The 13607-nt window shown below is 39.2% G+C and overlaps 2 protein-coding genes across 2 annotated transcripts; one reads left to right on the forward strand and one right to left on the reverse strand.

Annotated features, from left to right (window-relative positions):
• The first annotated feature begins 1724 nt into the window (after positions 1-1724).
• Positions 1725-5738, forward strand: LOC121778243 (methionine aminopeptidase 2B-like). The gene is made up of 12 exons (XM_042175566.1): positions 1725-1878; positions 1977-2123; positions 2394-2430; positions 2521-2628; positions 3643-3742; positions 3837-3982; positions 4096-4187; positions 4321-4415; positions 4516-4612; positions 4916-5059; positions 5135-5352; positions 5444-5738. Exons 2-12 carry the CDS (start codon positions 1988-1990, stop codon positions 5552-5554), a joined length of 1284 nt encoding a protein of 427 aa, XP_042031500.1. The 5' UTR covers positions 1725-1878; positions 1977-1987; the 3' UTR covers positions 5555-5738.
• Positions 5739-8970: 3232 nt separating this feature from the next.
• On the reverse strand, positions 8971-11356 carry LOC121780305 (aquaporin SIP1-1-like). The gene is made up of 3 exons (XM_042177865.1): positions 10973-11356; positions 10372-10644; positions 8971-9293 (listed from the first exon to the last, which is right to left on the reverse strand). Exons 1-3 carry the CDS (start codon positions 11273-11275, stop codon positions 9147-9149), a joined length of 723 nt encoding a protein of 240 aa, XP_042033799.1. The 5' UTR covers positions 11276-11356; the 3' UTR covers positions 8971-9146.
• Positions 11357-13607: the final 2251 nt, after the last annotated feature.

The raw sequence follows: 13607 nt of genomic DNA on the forward strand, positions 1-13607 counted from the left end.
CGCACCCTAGTTTACACACGCATTTTAATTTCTTTTAGCATGCAGCATTTAGAGCCCACCCTGACCTACTGGTCAGGAGGGGTATAGGTTCCATTTCATTTTCCGACTAGGTAAAACTCAACCCCCAAAAAAAGCGTGGTAGCTAACCAACCGCTCCCAGAATGTCATCGCAAGTGTATCTCGCCTACATCCATCTCTGTGGGATTCGACCCTTACTCCACTATACTAGCCAGTAGAAGTGGGTTGAGGTATTTTTTTGTTGATAGGGAAGATAGACACAGACCCAACGACACAGCTAGGTCTAGGTACCCTCCTGGCTAGTTGACACACATACAGAGTCATAGTCTCATCTTCTCCTCCTATCAATAGTTAAGTAGAGTGAGAAAAAGTAGAAGAAAAAACATACTACTACTTAGATAAATGAAGATAAAATAAAGTATGAATAAGAATAAAGTACATAAATGTAAAGAAAATATAGTAAGAGAAAGAATAAAGTACTCGTTCTATCCCACTATAAGCTAGACACTCTATAGGGCACAAACATTTTTAAAAAATGTTATTTGGTGATGGAGAAATAATAAAGTAGAAAAATGAAGAGAATAAAAATAAGAGACAGTAAATGTGTTGTTTTTTTAGTTAAAAGAACTGCTATTTACTTATAATGGGGTGTATGAATTAAGAAAGATTAAGTGCGTTAGTTTTTGCCATAAAAACAAATAATTTTATTATAATGAGACAATAAAAAAATGAACACAAATCAAATATAGGTTGTTTTCCCAAAATACAAAGAATATACTCCTCTACATAGATTGTACGATTTTGGATATAAATAGTGTCAACTTTGTACACTTTTGGGCATAAATATCAAACTAGGATCATATACTCCTCTACATAGATTGTACAATTTTGGATATAAATAGTGTCAACTTTGTACACTTTTGGCATAAATATCAAACTGGCTATATATCCTACGTGAACTCAAAGAAATAGAGCCCTAAATGATAGAACACCATAAATATCTCAACCACAAATAAATGCCCAAAGGCCATGTTTAAACCATTTTACTTTGAAAAAGCAATTATTTAATCAAATACTCCTACTTAACTGGAATATAAACAAATTCATACTAGACACATGCTATATTAAATTAAATCATGCCAAGTCTAACTCCTAAAGACAACTCTCATTTTGCACGACCCATGTGCTTCTTTTCTCTCTGATGGGGGATTGTTAATTTGAACACGAGTCGTGGGCTTCGTCTTTGACTTGCACGATTGTGTGGAACTCTCTGGATTGGACTCGACGGACTACAAGTGTCACGTGTCCGGCTAACTGCCTCTCTCAGATTGGACTCCAACCGCACATTCTGTGTACTTTGCACGACCTCATTTTTTGCATTTTTCGGTTCTTAACTTTATCCTTTCTTCATAATTCCTCAATCCACAACCTATAAGAGCAAACTAACATTATAATCATCCTATTAAGTACTCATCTGTCCCTTGTTAAGTGATTCATATTTCCTTTTGAGATGTATGAAGCTAAGTGTTTCATATTTCTTTATATCCCCCACTTAACTAATAAAACTCCATTATCTTAAATCTCGTGCTGAAAAGAAATGTTTCACTTAGTGTTAAAATAAATGCATACAAAAATTCTACACACTAGTTATTTCCAAGTTTTAAAATAGACACAACAAAATTAAGTTTGTTAGAAGAGAAATAGAAGTAGGTATTTTTGAGGTAAAAAATTGGAAATCGACAAGGGGAAAGAATGATTGATGAGCTTAAAACAAAAATCGCAGTGGTGTGCATACTATAAAGCGCATTCGCTTCTCAGCCGCCCCCACCTTGCTCCCTATATTGCGTCTCTCTCTTTCTGGTATTTCCTCAATTTCTTTCCTAACCCTAGCTCTATTTGGAAATTTTCTTAATTCACGTATATATCTCCGCTGTTGACCTCTTTTGCGGTTTGCGCAGTGTTGATCGACATGGCCAGCGATGATAGCTCCGCCGCAACCCGCGTGGACGACCTTGTGAATGGATCCAGTGAATCCAGCGCTAGTAAAGTTGCAGCCGAAGAGGTTGAGGATAAAGTTGACGACCTAACTCTCGATGAGCCCCAAGGTTATTACGCCGCCGCTTTCATAGCTTAGCTAGTAAGATTATGATGAAGATAAATTGCAATCAAAATAAGGTTTCTGCAAAAGTTCCATTTTTGGTAGCAAAACCGTCTCTGAATTTTTGTTTTTCTTTCCATGTCAATTGAGTTTTTGAAATAGTGTAATCAATTAATTGGTTGTTACAATTTGGATTAAATTCATTTGCTGATTGTAGCTACTTAACCTTCCCTCCTTTCCTGACTCTCACATTGGTATATGCATTTGAATATTGTAGAAGCTGCAAAGAAGAAGAAGAAGAAAAGTAAAAGCAAGTGAGATATATTTCTTTTTGCATATTTCCCTCTTTTCATTTATTAGGTTTGAAAGCTCAAATCATCTGGAGAATGTCTTATGATTCGCAGGAAGAAAAAAGAACCACCCCAACAAACTGATCCACCATCGATTCCTGTAGTCGACCTCTTTCCATCTGGCGAGTTCCCAGAGGGTGAAATTCAACAGTATAAGGACGAGTATGTCTAACTAAAACTACAGCATCATTCTAGTATATTATTTATGTGATGATTGCTATGTCTAACTATATTCGACGACTTTTATCCCCCATTGAAGAAGATATATCTTCACAGGTTTTTATTCCATACCAAAAAAAGGGATGAGATCTCGTGGTACATAAAATGGATGCTAAAGAAAAGGGACATATTGTATTGAAACATAAGTAAGGAAAATACAGATAATCAGATATAGTGGGCAGTTATGTATTTTCAGGAATAGCTGTTAATAGTTCTTGTCAATCAAGGGGTAACTTTTGGATAGAAAAGAGTTAATATCGATATATAGCCCTATACAGATGGTCATAGTCAATCTTGATGATTCTAGAGAACCCTTGTCTGTGAAAGATTTATGTGTGATATCTTGGTGCCTTATTCTTTTGTGGTATTGCCCATTAGTAGCTTTAGTTGTACTCCCTCCGTCCCACTCAAGATGTCCACCTTTCCTCTTTAGTTTGTCCCACTCAAGATGTCCACTTTCCATATTTGGAAATAAATTTCTCTCTCATTAAAATATTCAATTACCTTTTCCACTCTATTTTATCATACTCAACTACTCCACCTAAAATCCCATGCCATTCAAGAATGTGGGCATATTGAATGGGACGGAGGGAGTATATACATTGAGTTTTAACTTCTATTGTGTTAAAAATAAAGATTATAAAGGCATAACCCTTGCATTGCAAAGGTGTAACAGTAGTTTAATATAGAGTAGGAGCTTTCACCATTTCCTGGTGCATTTCATGTATCATTTACTATGTTATATCATCATGGTGTTGGATAGGCAATTTGATTTCCACCTATCATATAAACACAATTATATATGCTACTACTTATTTATCCAAACAGTTAACTGTATGCTAAACCTCTATAAGAGTATCTGCACAGAAATGAAAAAATTATCCAGATTGATATTTTCTTACTATAAACTCAAAGGAATATACAGTTTTTATTCCATTGGCTAATGGTTCAATGCAGTAATTTGTGGAGAACTACATCTGAGGAAAAGAGAGAACTGGAGCGACTAGAGAAACCAATTTATAATTCAGTTCGCCAAGCAGCCGAAGTCCATCGACAGGTAGCTTTGAACTTTATATGAGCATGTATGTTAAAAAATGTGACTTAGATGTATTTACCAACTTCCAAGTTTCTAAGTTTGTGATCCTTTGTAGGTCCGGAAATACATTAGGCAAATCGTGAAACCTGGAATGTTGATGACTGATCTGTGTGAGACCTTGGAGAACACAGTTCGTAAATTGATATCTGAAAATGGTTTACAAGCTGGCATTGCATTCCCCACTGGATGCTCATTGAACTCGTAAGGATTGATTTCAAATGAGGTTCTTTCATCCTTTTTTATTTCAGCTATCACTGGTCTGAGTCTTAGTGCTATTTTTTGTGATGAATTCATTCAGCCTACTTTAATTGCAGGGTTGCTGCCCATTGGACTCCAAATTCGGGGGACAAAACTCTGCTTCAGTATGATGACGTGATGAAACTGGATTTTGGAACTCACATTGATGGTAATTCAGCTACTGTAGTTGTTATCTTATATAATAGGATGTGGCTGTTTGCCTTTAATGAAGCCTACTTTTAACTCCTTTATTTTTATTGCGTATTTGACTTCAATTTGATTTTGCTCTTACTTTATTTCAGGGCGGATTGTGGACTGTGCATTTACTGTGGCATTCAACCCAATGTACAATCTGCTGCTTGAGGCCACACGGGAAGCCACAAATACTGGTATCAAGGTGGGTTTCTGAAAATAAATCCATATAAGTATGATTTTATGATTGACGTTGTTAGAGAAAGTTTGGAGCTGCTGCTGATGTTTTTGTTTGTAAAAAATAGGAAGCTGGAATTGATGTGCGCTTGTGTGATGTTGGTGCTGCTATTCAAGAAGTCATGGAGTCGTATGAGGTTGAAATCAATGGAAAGACATTCCAGGGTATAATTTTAACTGACAAATTGAGCATCATGTACTCACAGTGAAATGTTTATTCATTTATGAATAATGGATGTTCCAGCTCTCATATGACAAGATACATGTTAATAAACACAATTTCCTACTGTGTTAGGCATGCTCTCAATGTGCATTTGTCTCCGTGTTTAGTATTCTTCACCATGCATGAAATTGGATCACTGGATTGTGCTCTATATGCCTTTCTTTGATTTCAAAAAAATAAACAAATTAACAATTGTTTCTGCCCGAAATCTATTTTGTGAACTGGATGTTTTGGGTGATTTGCAGTTAAAAGTATCAGAAATTTGAATGGGCACAGTATTGGGCAATATCAGATCCATGCAGGGAAGTCTGTACCAATAGTAAAAGGAGGAGAGCAAACAAAAATGGAAGAGGGTGAATTTTATGCCATAGAGACTTTTGGATCCACAGGTATGCCCTCTGAAGTTGTTTTTTTTGTTGTTGAAAGAGTTATGTTGAATGTGGAAGTACAATTACGGCCTGCAGGGAAAGGACATGTGAGAGAAGACCTGGAGTGCAGCCATTACATGAAGAATTTCGATGCTGGCCACATTCCACTGCGGTTGCCTAGAGCAAAACAGCTCTTGGCAACTATCAATAAGAACTTTTCTACCTTGGCTTTCTGCAGACGTTATCTAGATCGCCTTGGGGAAACCAAGTATTTGATGGCACTGAAGAATTTATGCGATGCTGGCATTGTTCAGGTGTGTCTTGTGCACTTTCAGAGCTGACTAACATGTTGATCTTTGTACCATTGTGTTCATGAACTGTATACTGAGAGATGGTGTTTGGCAGCCATACCCTCCTCTTTGTGACGTCAAGGGCAGCTATGTTTCTCAATTTGAGCATACGATTTTGCTTCGTCCAACTTGTAAAGAAGTGGTATCAAGAGGTGATGACTACTGATGAAGACATTTGAAGAATCTACCTACTCTAATTTAATACTACTTGTTGTCACATGCTTGGATTTCTTATAAACTAGACTTTATTGTGAATCCTTTTCTTCTGTTGTTTTCTTTTCCTTTGAGAATGGTTGTATAATCTGTTCTGTGGCTTTTGCATCTCTACTCAGTATTAGGGTTTTACTTAACCTCCCGGTCCAAGATCAAGACTAAACGATATTGTAAACAAAAATGAAGCTTTATTTGGATTTTTATCGGGGAGAGAGTAGAGTTGTCTGATAATGCTTACCTCTTGCACGGAAAACATTTGCTGGAGGTCTCCAAGGCAAGGATGTTGGAAATTTTGGACTCGGTCGATGATCCCAAGATTTTACGAATACAAGGCTTGTTATCGAAGCAAAGTAATTTGTTGAGATAAGGAAGGGGAGAGGCACCATTGTGTGTAAAGATGTATAGCTCTAATCCCAGTAGCTGAAATCTTTATGCACATTTGAGTTGCAAGTTGAATACCATATGCCTTGATAGCTTCTTTGTCCATGATTGGTTCCGTAATCTCAGGGTGTTATCGATATTGTGGAGGGGGCATGTTGGTGCAGGTGAGGTGCATCATGGTCTCAACGGAGACCATGTTCTGCATGCGGTTGGAGGGAGAGATCAGCGGTGCATCACCTTCATCTTGATCTCATCAAATCAATTCCATTCATTCGTCAATATTATTATATATTCCCCGCATCCTCTGAAAATAGAAATTCTTTCATTTTTATTTAGTCTTCTAAAAATAGAAACTTTCATTTTAAGGAAATTTCTCTCTAATGAAGTGTGATCCATTTTTCACTAATACACTTTTTTTTAATATCTTTCTTACTTTACTAATTTTACATTAAAATCAATGTTTCAAATGTTTCTATTTTTGGGGGACTGGGGTAGGCCTGCTTATTCGGCCGATTCTGGTTCTAACCGGACCGATTGACCGGTTAACCGATTTCAAATTTTCATAAATCCTAGAACCGGGACCGGAACCGATGTTTAATTTTAATTCAAATTTATTTATAATTTTAAAAATTCAATATTAATAAAATAATAATCCAACATCTGGATATATAACAAATAATACCTAAAAATTCAAATAAATACACAAAAAATACTAACCAACAATACAATAATATTCATACATGAGTAAGAGTTAGTGTAGTAGGTCATCCTAGTTTATGCTGCAAATTCTTTTTATAAAAAATGACTTCTAAAATTTAGCATTTTTTAAAAGGAAATTTTAGAATTGAATTCCATTTTCTTTTTTTTTTTGCTAAATAAATATTCAATTGAATTTCCATTACTAATTGATCTTGCTGTGACTTTTTAGTTTAATAAATCATTCACAAACAGGTTAAAATCGTATATTGAATGAATTGTAACATATATTTGTTATAAAGTTAAATTTCTATTATATAAAATGATATTGTATTTGTATAGTTCTTTAAAAACAAACTTATGATGTTCTACTCATAATAGTTGTAGTTCATAAAAATAGATTGTGGAAATAATTGTAGATTCAAAGCATCACAGTTTAAATATTAAAATAAAAAAATGTTTCAAATTTTTTTATTTCAATTCAATATTAATTCAACTAAGTTAGATTTATTAGTATGTTAAATTATGAAAAATTAAAATTGAATTGTAATTCGATTCCCCGTTAGGATCCGGTCAGTTCCGATTCTAACCAGAACCAGTTTTATATAATAAGTTAGAACCGGTACCAGAACCGGAACAGATTTTCCGGTTCCCGGTTCCTCAATTAACTAGCGGGTTCCGGTTTCGGTTCCGGTTAATTGAGAATGGGGAACCGTTTAAGCACCCCTAGACTGGAGAGTATACGCATGCATCTATTTCAACTTTTCTAAGAGCATCCACAGTGGGACGGATGTCCCGACGGACATCCCGACGGACTTCCCAAAAACACCTCCTGCCACGTCATAAGGACATCCCACTGCACTACATGTCATAGCCCATGTTGTGCTGGTTGCCGTTGATGACGAAACTAACGGCCGGACCAACACCCATACACTAGTCGTTGAAAAGGGGCGATGACTGGAGGACATTGATGTCGTTGTTCGACCTGGCTACTCCAAAATACGCATGCCAAATCCACAGCCGGTAGTCAGCTACCGCTTCAAGGATCATCGTGGAATTCTTGCCCTTGAAACCGGTAGTGTACACCCCTTTCCAGGCGGCGGGGCAGTTCTTCCACTCCCAATGCATACAATCTATGATGCCCAACATTCCCGGAAACTCGTGCTGACTCCCGTGCATATCCATCAGAGCCTGGCAATCTTCGGGGGTAGGCTTCCGAAGATACCTATCCTCGAATATCTCCCTCACGCCCTCACAAAAATACTTCAGACAATCGCAGGCAGTCGTCTCGCCGATGTGGAGGTACTCATCGAACATGTCGGCCGCACCTCCGTATGCCAACTGCCTGATTGCGGCAGTACATTTCTGTATGGGCGTGTGGCCGGGTTTACCAACCGCATCCTCCCTCATCCTGAAATACTCGTATCGATGCTCTAAAGCGCCCACGATACGCAGAAATAGCGGACGATGCATCCTTAAACGTCTCCGGAACATGTTCTCCCCAAACCGCGGCTCCGGAGCGAAGTAGTCCTCATACAACCGACGGTGTGCAGCGATGTGGTCCCGGGGTACTATAGTTCGACGATGGATGGGTCGAGGTACCGCCTGCTGCTGCTGTTGCAAGGACGCTTGTATCGCGCGATTTATCTCCCTGGACGTAACGGCCCGCAACTGTTCTCTAATTCGCCAACGTACGTCATCAGAAATTCCATGACTACCACCCGCACCACTACCACCACTACCACTACCACTACCACTAACCATTCTGTATATTTAAAAGAAACGTAGAGAGAGAAACTCGTTAAAACAAGTGGTGCGAATGAAATGAAGTTCAACGAGCCGTATATATAGAGTTTTTTTTTAAATGAAAATTCGGGACGTCCGTCGGAAACCCGCAATGGCGGACGTCAGGACGGGAGTCGTCGGAATGCCGCGGAACTCCGGTGTCCGCAACAGACGTCCGTATCCATCCCTCCCACGCCTAATGGCGGACGTCCGGCACGCCGGTCAGACATCAGCCGGGACGGCCGCCGTTGTGGATGCTCTAAGGTGTAAATGACATTAAACATAGACATTTAATCTTATGTTTAAATAGAAGAATTTACAAATTACTACGCTATTAATTATTGGGCGGCTATTTATTAGATCAAAAGACACGTAAATGACAATAAATATAAACCTAATTTATTTTCCTGCGCCTCAGTCGTCGACCCCAACTACCCAGCCGCATCCCCAGGACGTTGCTCGCTCCAGCTACGATGGGGCAAGGCCGAGCCACGCCCCAGGCGCAGATTTGATGAAACCATAACTTTAATATTGACTAGGAAATGAACTGAACGTACCACACAATGTCAGCTAAGTGCAATATTTTGCATTATGCTGAACCTCTACATCCAATACCTAAATAGTCATAGTAAAGAGAAGTGAATGTGTTCCTAATATACTGATTCAATGATTGAATATCGCTTTCAAGCTTTCTTCTTCTTCGGGGGTTGAGGACATAGAAAACGGAAAACCCAGGCAGACAGTATTGCTCCGACAAAGGGGCTGATCCAATACACAAGGAAATGCTCCCAAGTACTGTGTGTATTGTTTACATAAGCCCACCCAAATGCCTGCACACATAAACCATACTTGTTTCAAGCCAAAAACACACTCTCATATGAATGAATATTTGCATCATAGCATTTGTTCTATACATGCAAACTAAAGCTGCAACGAAGACGTACGATTTCACACAAAAACACATAACCATTAATAGAATATCACTCAAAATAATACCATATGACATTTCAAATTGTCAAGACAGGTTGCAACCATTTATGTCGCTTGTCAGACAGAATTGCTGTGAGCCCACAGGCCATAACATAAGTCTAACCCTAACATATACTCCCTGTATAAATAACCAAATCTGCCACAACAGATGCTGTGCTGATTCTTGTTTTCACTTTTTTTGTTTTAGAAAAAGAACACAAGGGAACACACAGTGGATGGGTAAAGGGATGGACTGAAACAAGTTGAATACGGTGTTGAGAACATATTGTTGTGTTAATAGCTTCAAACGGTTAGATATTGACCATAAATTCACAAATCGACTAGTAATCTAGTATCTACATCCGTGTACCAGAATTATTGCATCCCTGAGACTAAAAAGAAAGTCATCTATGATTATACTGATGCACACTTTTACAATCACCCCCAAAGTTACTATATCTTCTGGAATAATTCAACAGTAGTAATGCGATCACAGATGCTTTAAAAAGCCATGTCACCAAAAATAGAAAATGACAAACATAAGCATCTTTATATTTTTTGCATGGTCTACAAAGTCAATTATCAAGTTATCAATTGAGTAATGAAGTCTTGACTAAAACGAAAGGAAAGTCATATGATCACATGACTTTTTTCAAATGATAGTTATGAATCTCATACCTCCTCAATATTGTCAAATTCTAAAATCTCAATTGAAATATTTCACAGGGCCCATTTATTTTCTTGGCTATGTGGTTAATTGTAATGCTAAGAAAATTGTTCTAAGTTGAAGTTTAGAAACAGCACATATTGCCCTGTCTTACTCTTAGAAAACTATGACTGTGGTTGGTGTCAAAAAGAAGACCAACTGAAGATAAATGATGAAAGTAGAAGGAATAAAAAACAAGTGAGAGAAGAAGTGTGAGGATGAGGATGACTCACATTAGCAGGATTCATGGAAGGACCTGTATAAGTGGTACCTGCAACTACAAGAGACACAGTGGAGATAGCAAGCATCCAGTTCTTGACAAACATGCTTTTAGGACCTTTAATGATTATGAAGAGCACAGCCAAGGTCATTAGGAAGGTCAAAACCCCCTCAGCAATTGCTCCAGTGTTGGTGTCGACCTTCAGCGAAGGACCCCCGAGCATATGCTTGTACTGCACCGGCATCGCTTCTATAATCGCCACCGCGCCACCGACTGCACCAGCTGCCTGTCCACACACTCAACACTCAGTCGATATAGTAATTGCATCAATAAACTAATAATCCCTCCGTTTCAAGGTAATTGAGTTGTATTTATTTTTAGACCGTCCCAAAATAGTTGAATAGTGGCAAAATCCTCTCTCTCTCATGCTTCATCTCCCTTTCTACTTTATTCTCCCCGCAATTCAACATTTAAACATCAATTTTTCATAGATCCACTGAGAACAAGTTGTTCTATCAGTTTCTAGAGATTAGGGAGAAGAAATCTGTGTTTCTTCCCAAGTCAACTGTGATTTCATCAATCTAATTAGGTATTTAATTAGTGAAGGATCGGACCTGAGCAGGAAAGCGGACGGAGGCGGAGAAGAGAGAGTCGGCGCCGCCGAGGCCGGCGGCGTAAAAGGCGGCGGTGCCGGTGGGATTGAAGGAGGCGCCGCCGAGGAGATCGCCGAGGAACCCGAAAATGAACAAGAGGATGAAGATGAGAAAAGTGGTGATGAAAAGGGAGGGCAGGCCGGGGGCGACGCCGAGAGCGGAGGAGACGACGTAGGTGAGGGCGCCGAGCGAGGAGGCGCAGAAAACCCACATGAAGGTGAGCACAGCATCGCCGACGGAGGCCTTGATAAGGGCGGCAACCATCGCGGCAGAAAATGAGGAATGTGGGCTACTCCTCTTGGCTATATTTTCTTACTACTGTATTTATTATTCTCTCTATCCACGTTACGTTTCACGTCAATCTAACTTGTAATCCACGAAACTAAAATTTATAATTTTATAACGTGAATATAAAACGCTTATATGGACCATCCCGAATGGATTGGCGGGCTGACCCGATTGCACTTTTCAATTAAAATAATGATAAGTTTAAATTTTATTTTAAATATAGATCATGTTTTCATAAATTTTATGTATATAATATTTCAATATACAATAACAATTTTTAAAATCTTTAATAAAGACAAATGAGCTCAGTTATATGCTAAACATTTTTATTCTATGCAAAGTTATGATTATAGATTACATTAGTTTTAAAATTATTCTTTACTAAAGGTCATGAGATTATATTTAAAATATTATTATTATTATTATTTTATAAATACATGATATTTTATTACTCCCTCCGTATTCAAAAAATATAAACATTTGAAACGGCACAAGTTTTAATGCACAATTCATAAAGTAAGTGAGAGAAATTGGTAAAATAAGAGAGAGGAAAAGAAAAATTGGTAAAGTAATAGAGATGAAGAGAAAAATTAGTGAACGTTGAGTTAGTGGATTGTGGGGTCCATGTCCTAAAATAGAAAGATTCTATCGTTTCTATTTTTAAGGAACAACCCAAAATGAAAATAGTTGTTATTTTTAAAAAACGGAGGGGCCATTATTTTATACTTTTTATGTTTCATGTTATTCGCTCTTTTCATTTTCAGCCCGTTTTAAACTATTTGCACTATTTTATTTTAAGTAAGAACTATTGTATTTAATTAAAATATTAGAATTAATTAAGTGTTCACTTATTATATTTAAATTATTAATTTAACTACCATAATTACTCAATTTTTAATTTTCGATTTAAAAAGAAAAATGTCTGAGTTTATATTCTCTATTCAAACCACCTTGTCCACTATTCATCTACTCATAAGGCCACTCGCAAAGCGTTACGCGGGTGGCTCGTGTCCCGTCCCTCCGTGACGAGACGGGCGCGAGACGCGTTGCAGCGTCCAGTCCCGCAACCATTCCGCCGGAACCCCCGTCACGCCGAGACAGCCCGCGATCTGTCTCGCCACGCGCTTGCGCGACGTGGCGTGCTCCTGGGCGATGCGTGACGCCCACTCGCCGGCCAGCGGGTTTCGTCACGCTGATGCAATAAATCAATTTTTTTTTAAAAAATCGAATAAAAATATTAAAAAATCAAAAACGGTAATATTACCGTTTTCGACCGTTTTCCTTTTTATTATTATTTTTTTACTCTATAAACACTCATATTTCATCATCATTTCACACACAAACACACATCTACTCCTCTCAAATCATCTCTCTTTCCACTCCAATTTTCATCTCAAATCATCTCTTTTATTCTTCCCCCAAATTTAATCGATCTAATGGATTCATATGAGCAAATGCGTCGAATAATGGAAGAATCACTTGAAGAAGATCGACGCCGGAAGGCGGAGGAAGCCGCGCCGCCCCAAAGACGCTCCCAGACTTACATCCATCGTAACCGGGAGGAAGCCGCCTCAAGGTTAGTCCGCGACTACTTCTGCGATAACCCGGTGTGGGGAGATACCTACTTCTGTCGCCGTTTCCGCATGCGGCGACCGCTATTTCTCCACATCGCAAATACATTGGCAGCTCGGGAAGAGTTCTTCCAAGAAAGGTTCGATGCCGTCGGCCGTCCCAGCCACACGACGCTGCAGAAATGTATTGCAGCAATCCGTCAGCTTGCGACTGGACAAACGGCGGATGTGTTCGACGAATACTTACACATTGGAGAAAGCACTGGGAGAATGTGCTTGATCCAATTCTGTAAAGGCGTCCGGGCAGCCTTCACCGACGAATTTCTCCGGAAGCCAAGCACGACAGATTGCCAGTTCCTGCTCCGCCTTCACGAAGAAGTGCACGGATTCCCCGGGATGCTTGGCAGCGTCGATTGCATGCGCTGGCAATGGAAGAATTGCCCGGTGGCGTGGAGGGGGTCGTACACGAGCGGCCACAAAGGCACCCAACCCACCGTTTTACTCGAGGCCGTCGCCGACTACCGGCTATGGATCTGGCATGCGTACTTCGAGGTCCCCGGCTCGAACAACGACATAAACGTGCTCCACCAATCCGACCTCTTCGCCGAAGTTTTGGATGGTAAAGCGCCGGCCATCAACTTCACCGATAACAACCGGCGCTATAAAATGGGGTACTATCTTGCCGACGGAATCTACCCGAAGTGGCCAACCTTCGTGAAGACATGCACCAGGCCTGT

This window comes from Salvia splendens, chromosome 19 (assembly GCF_004379255.2).
Source record: "Salvia splendens isolate huo1 chromosome 19, SspV2, whole genome shotgun sequence".
In the NCBI taxonomy this organism is placed as follows: Eukaryota; Viridiplantae; Streptophyta; class Magnoliopsida; order Lamiales; family Lamiaceae; genus Salvia; species Salvia splendens.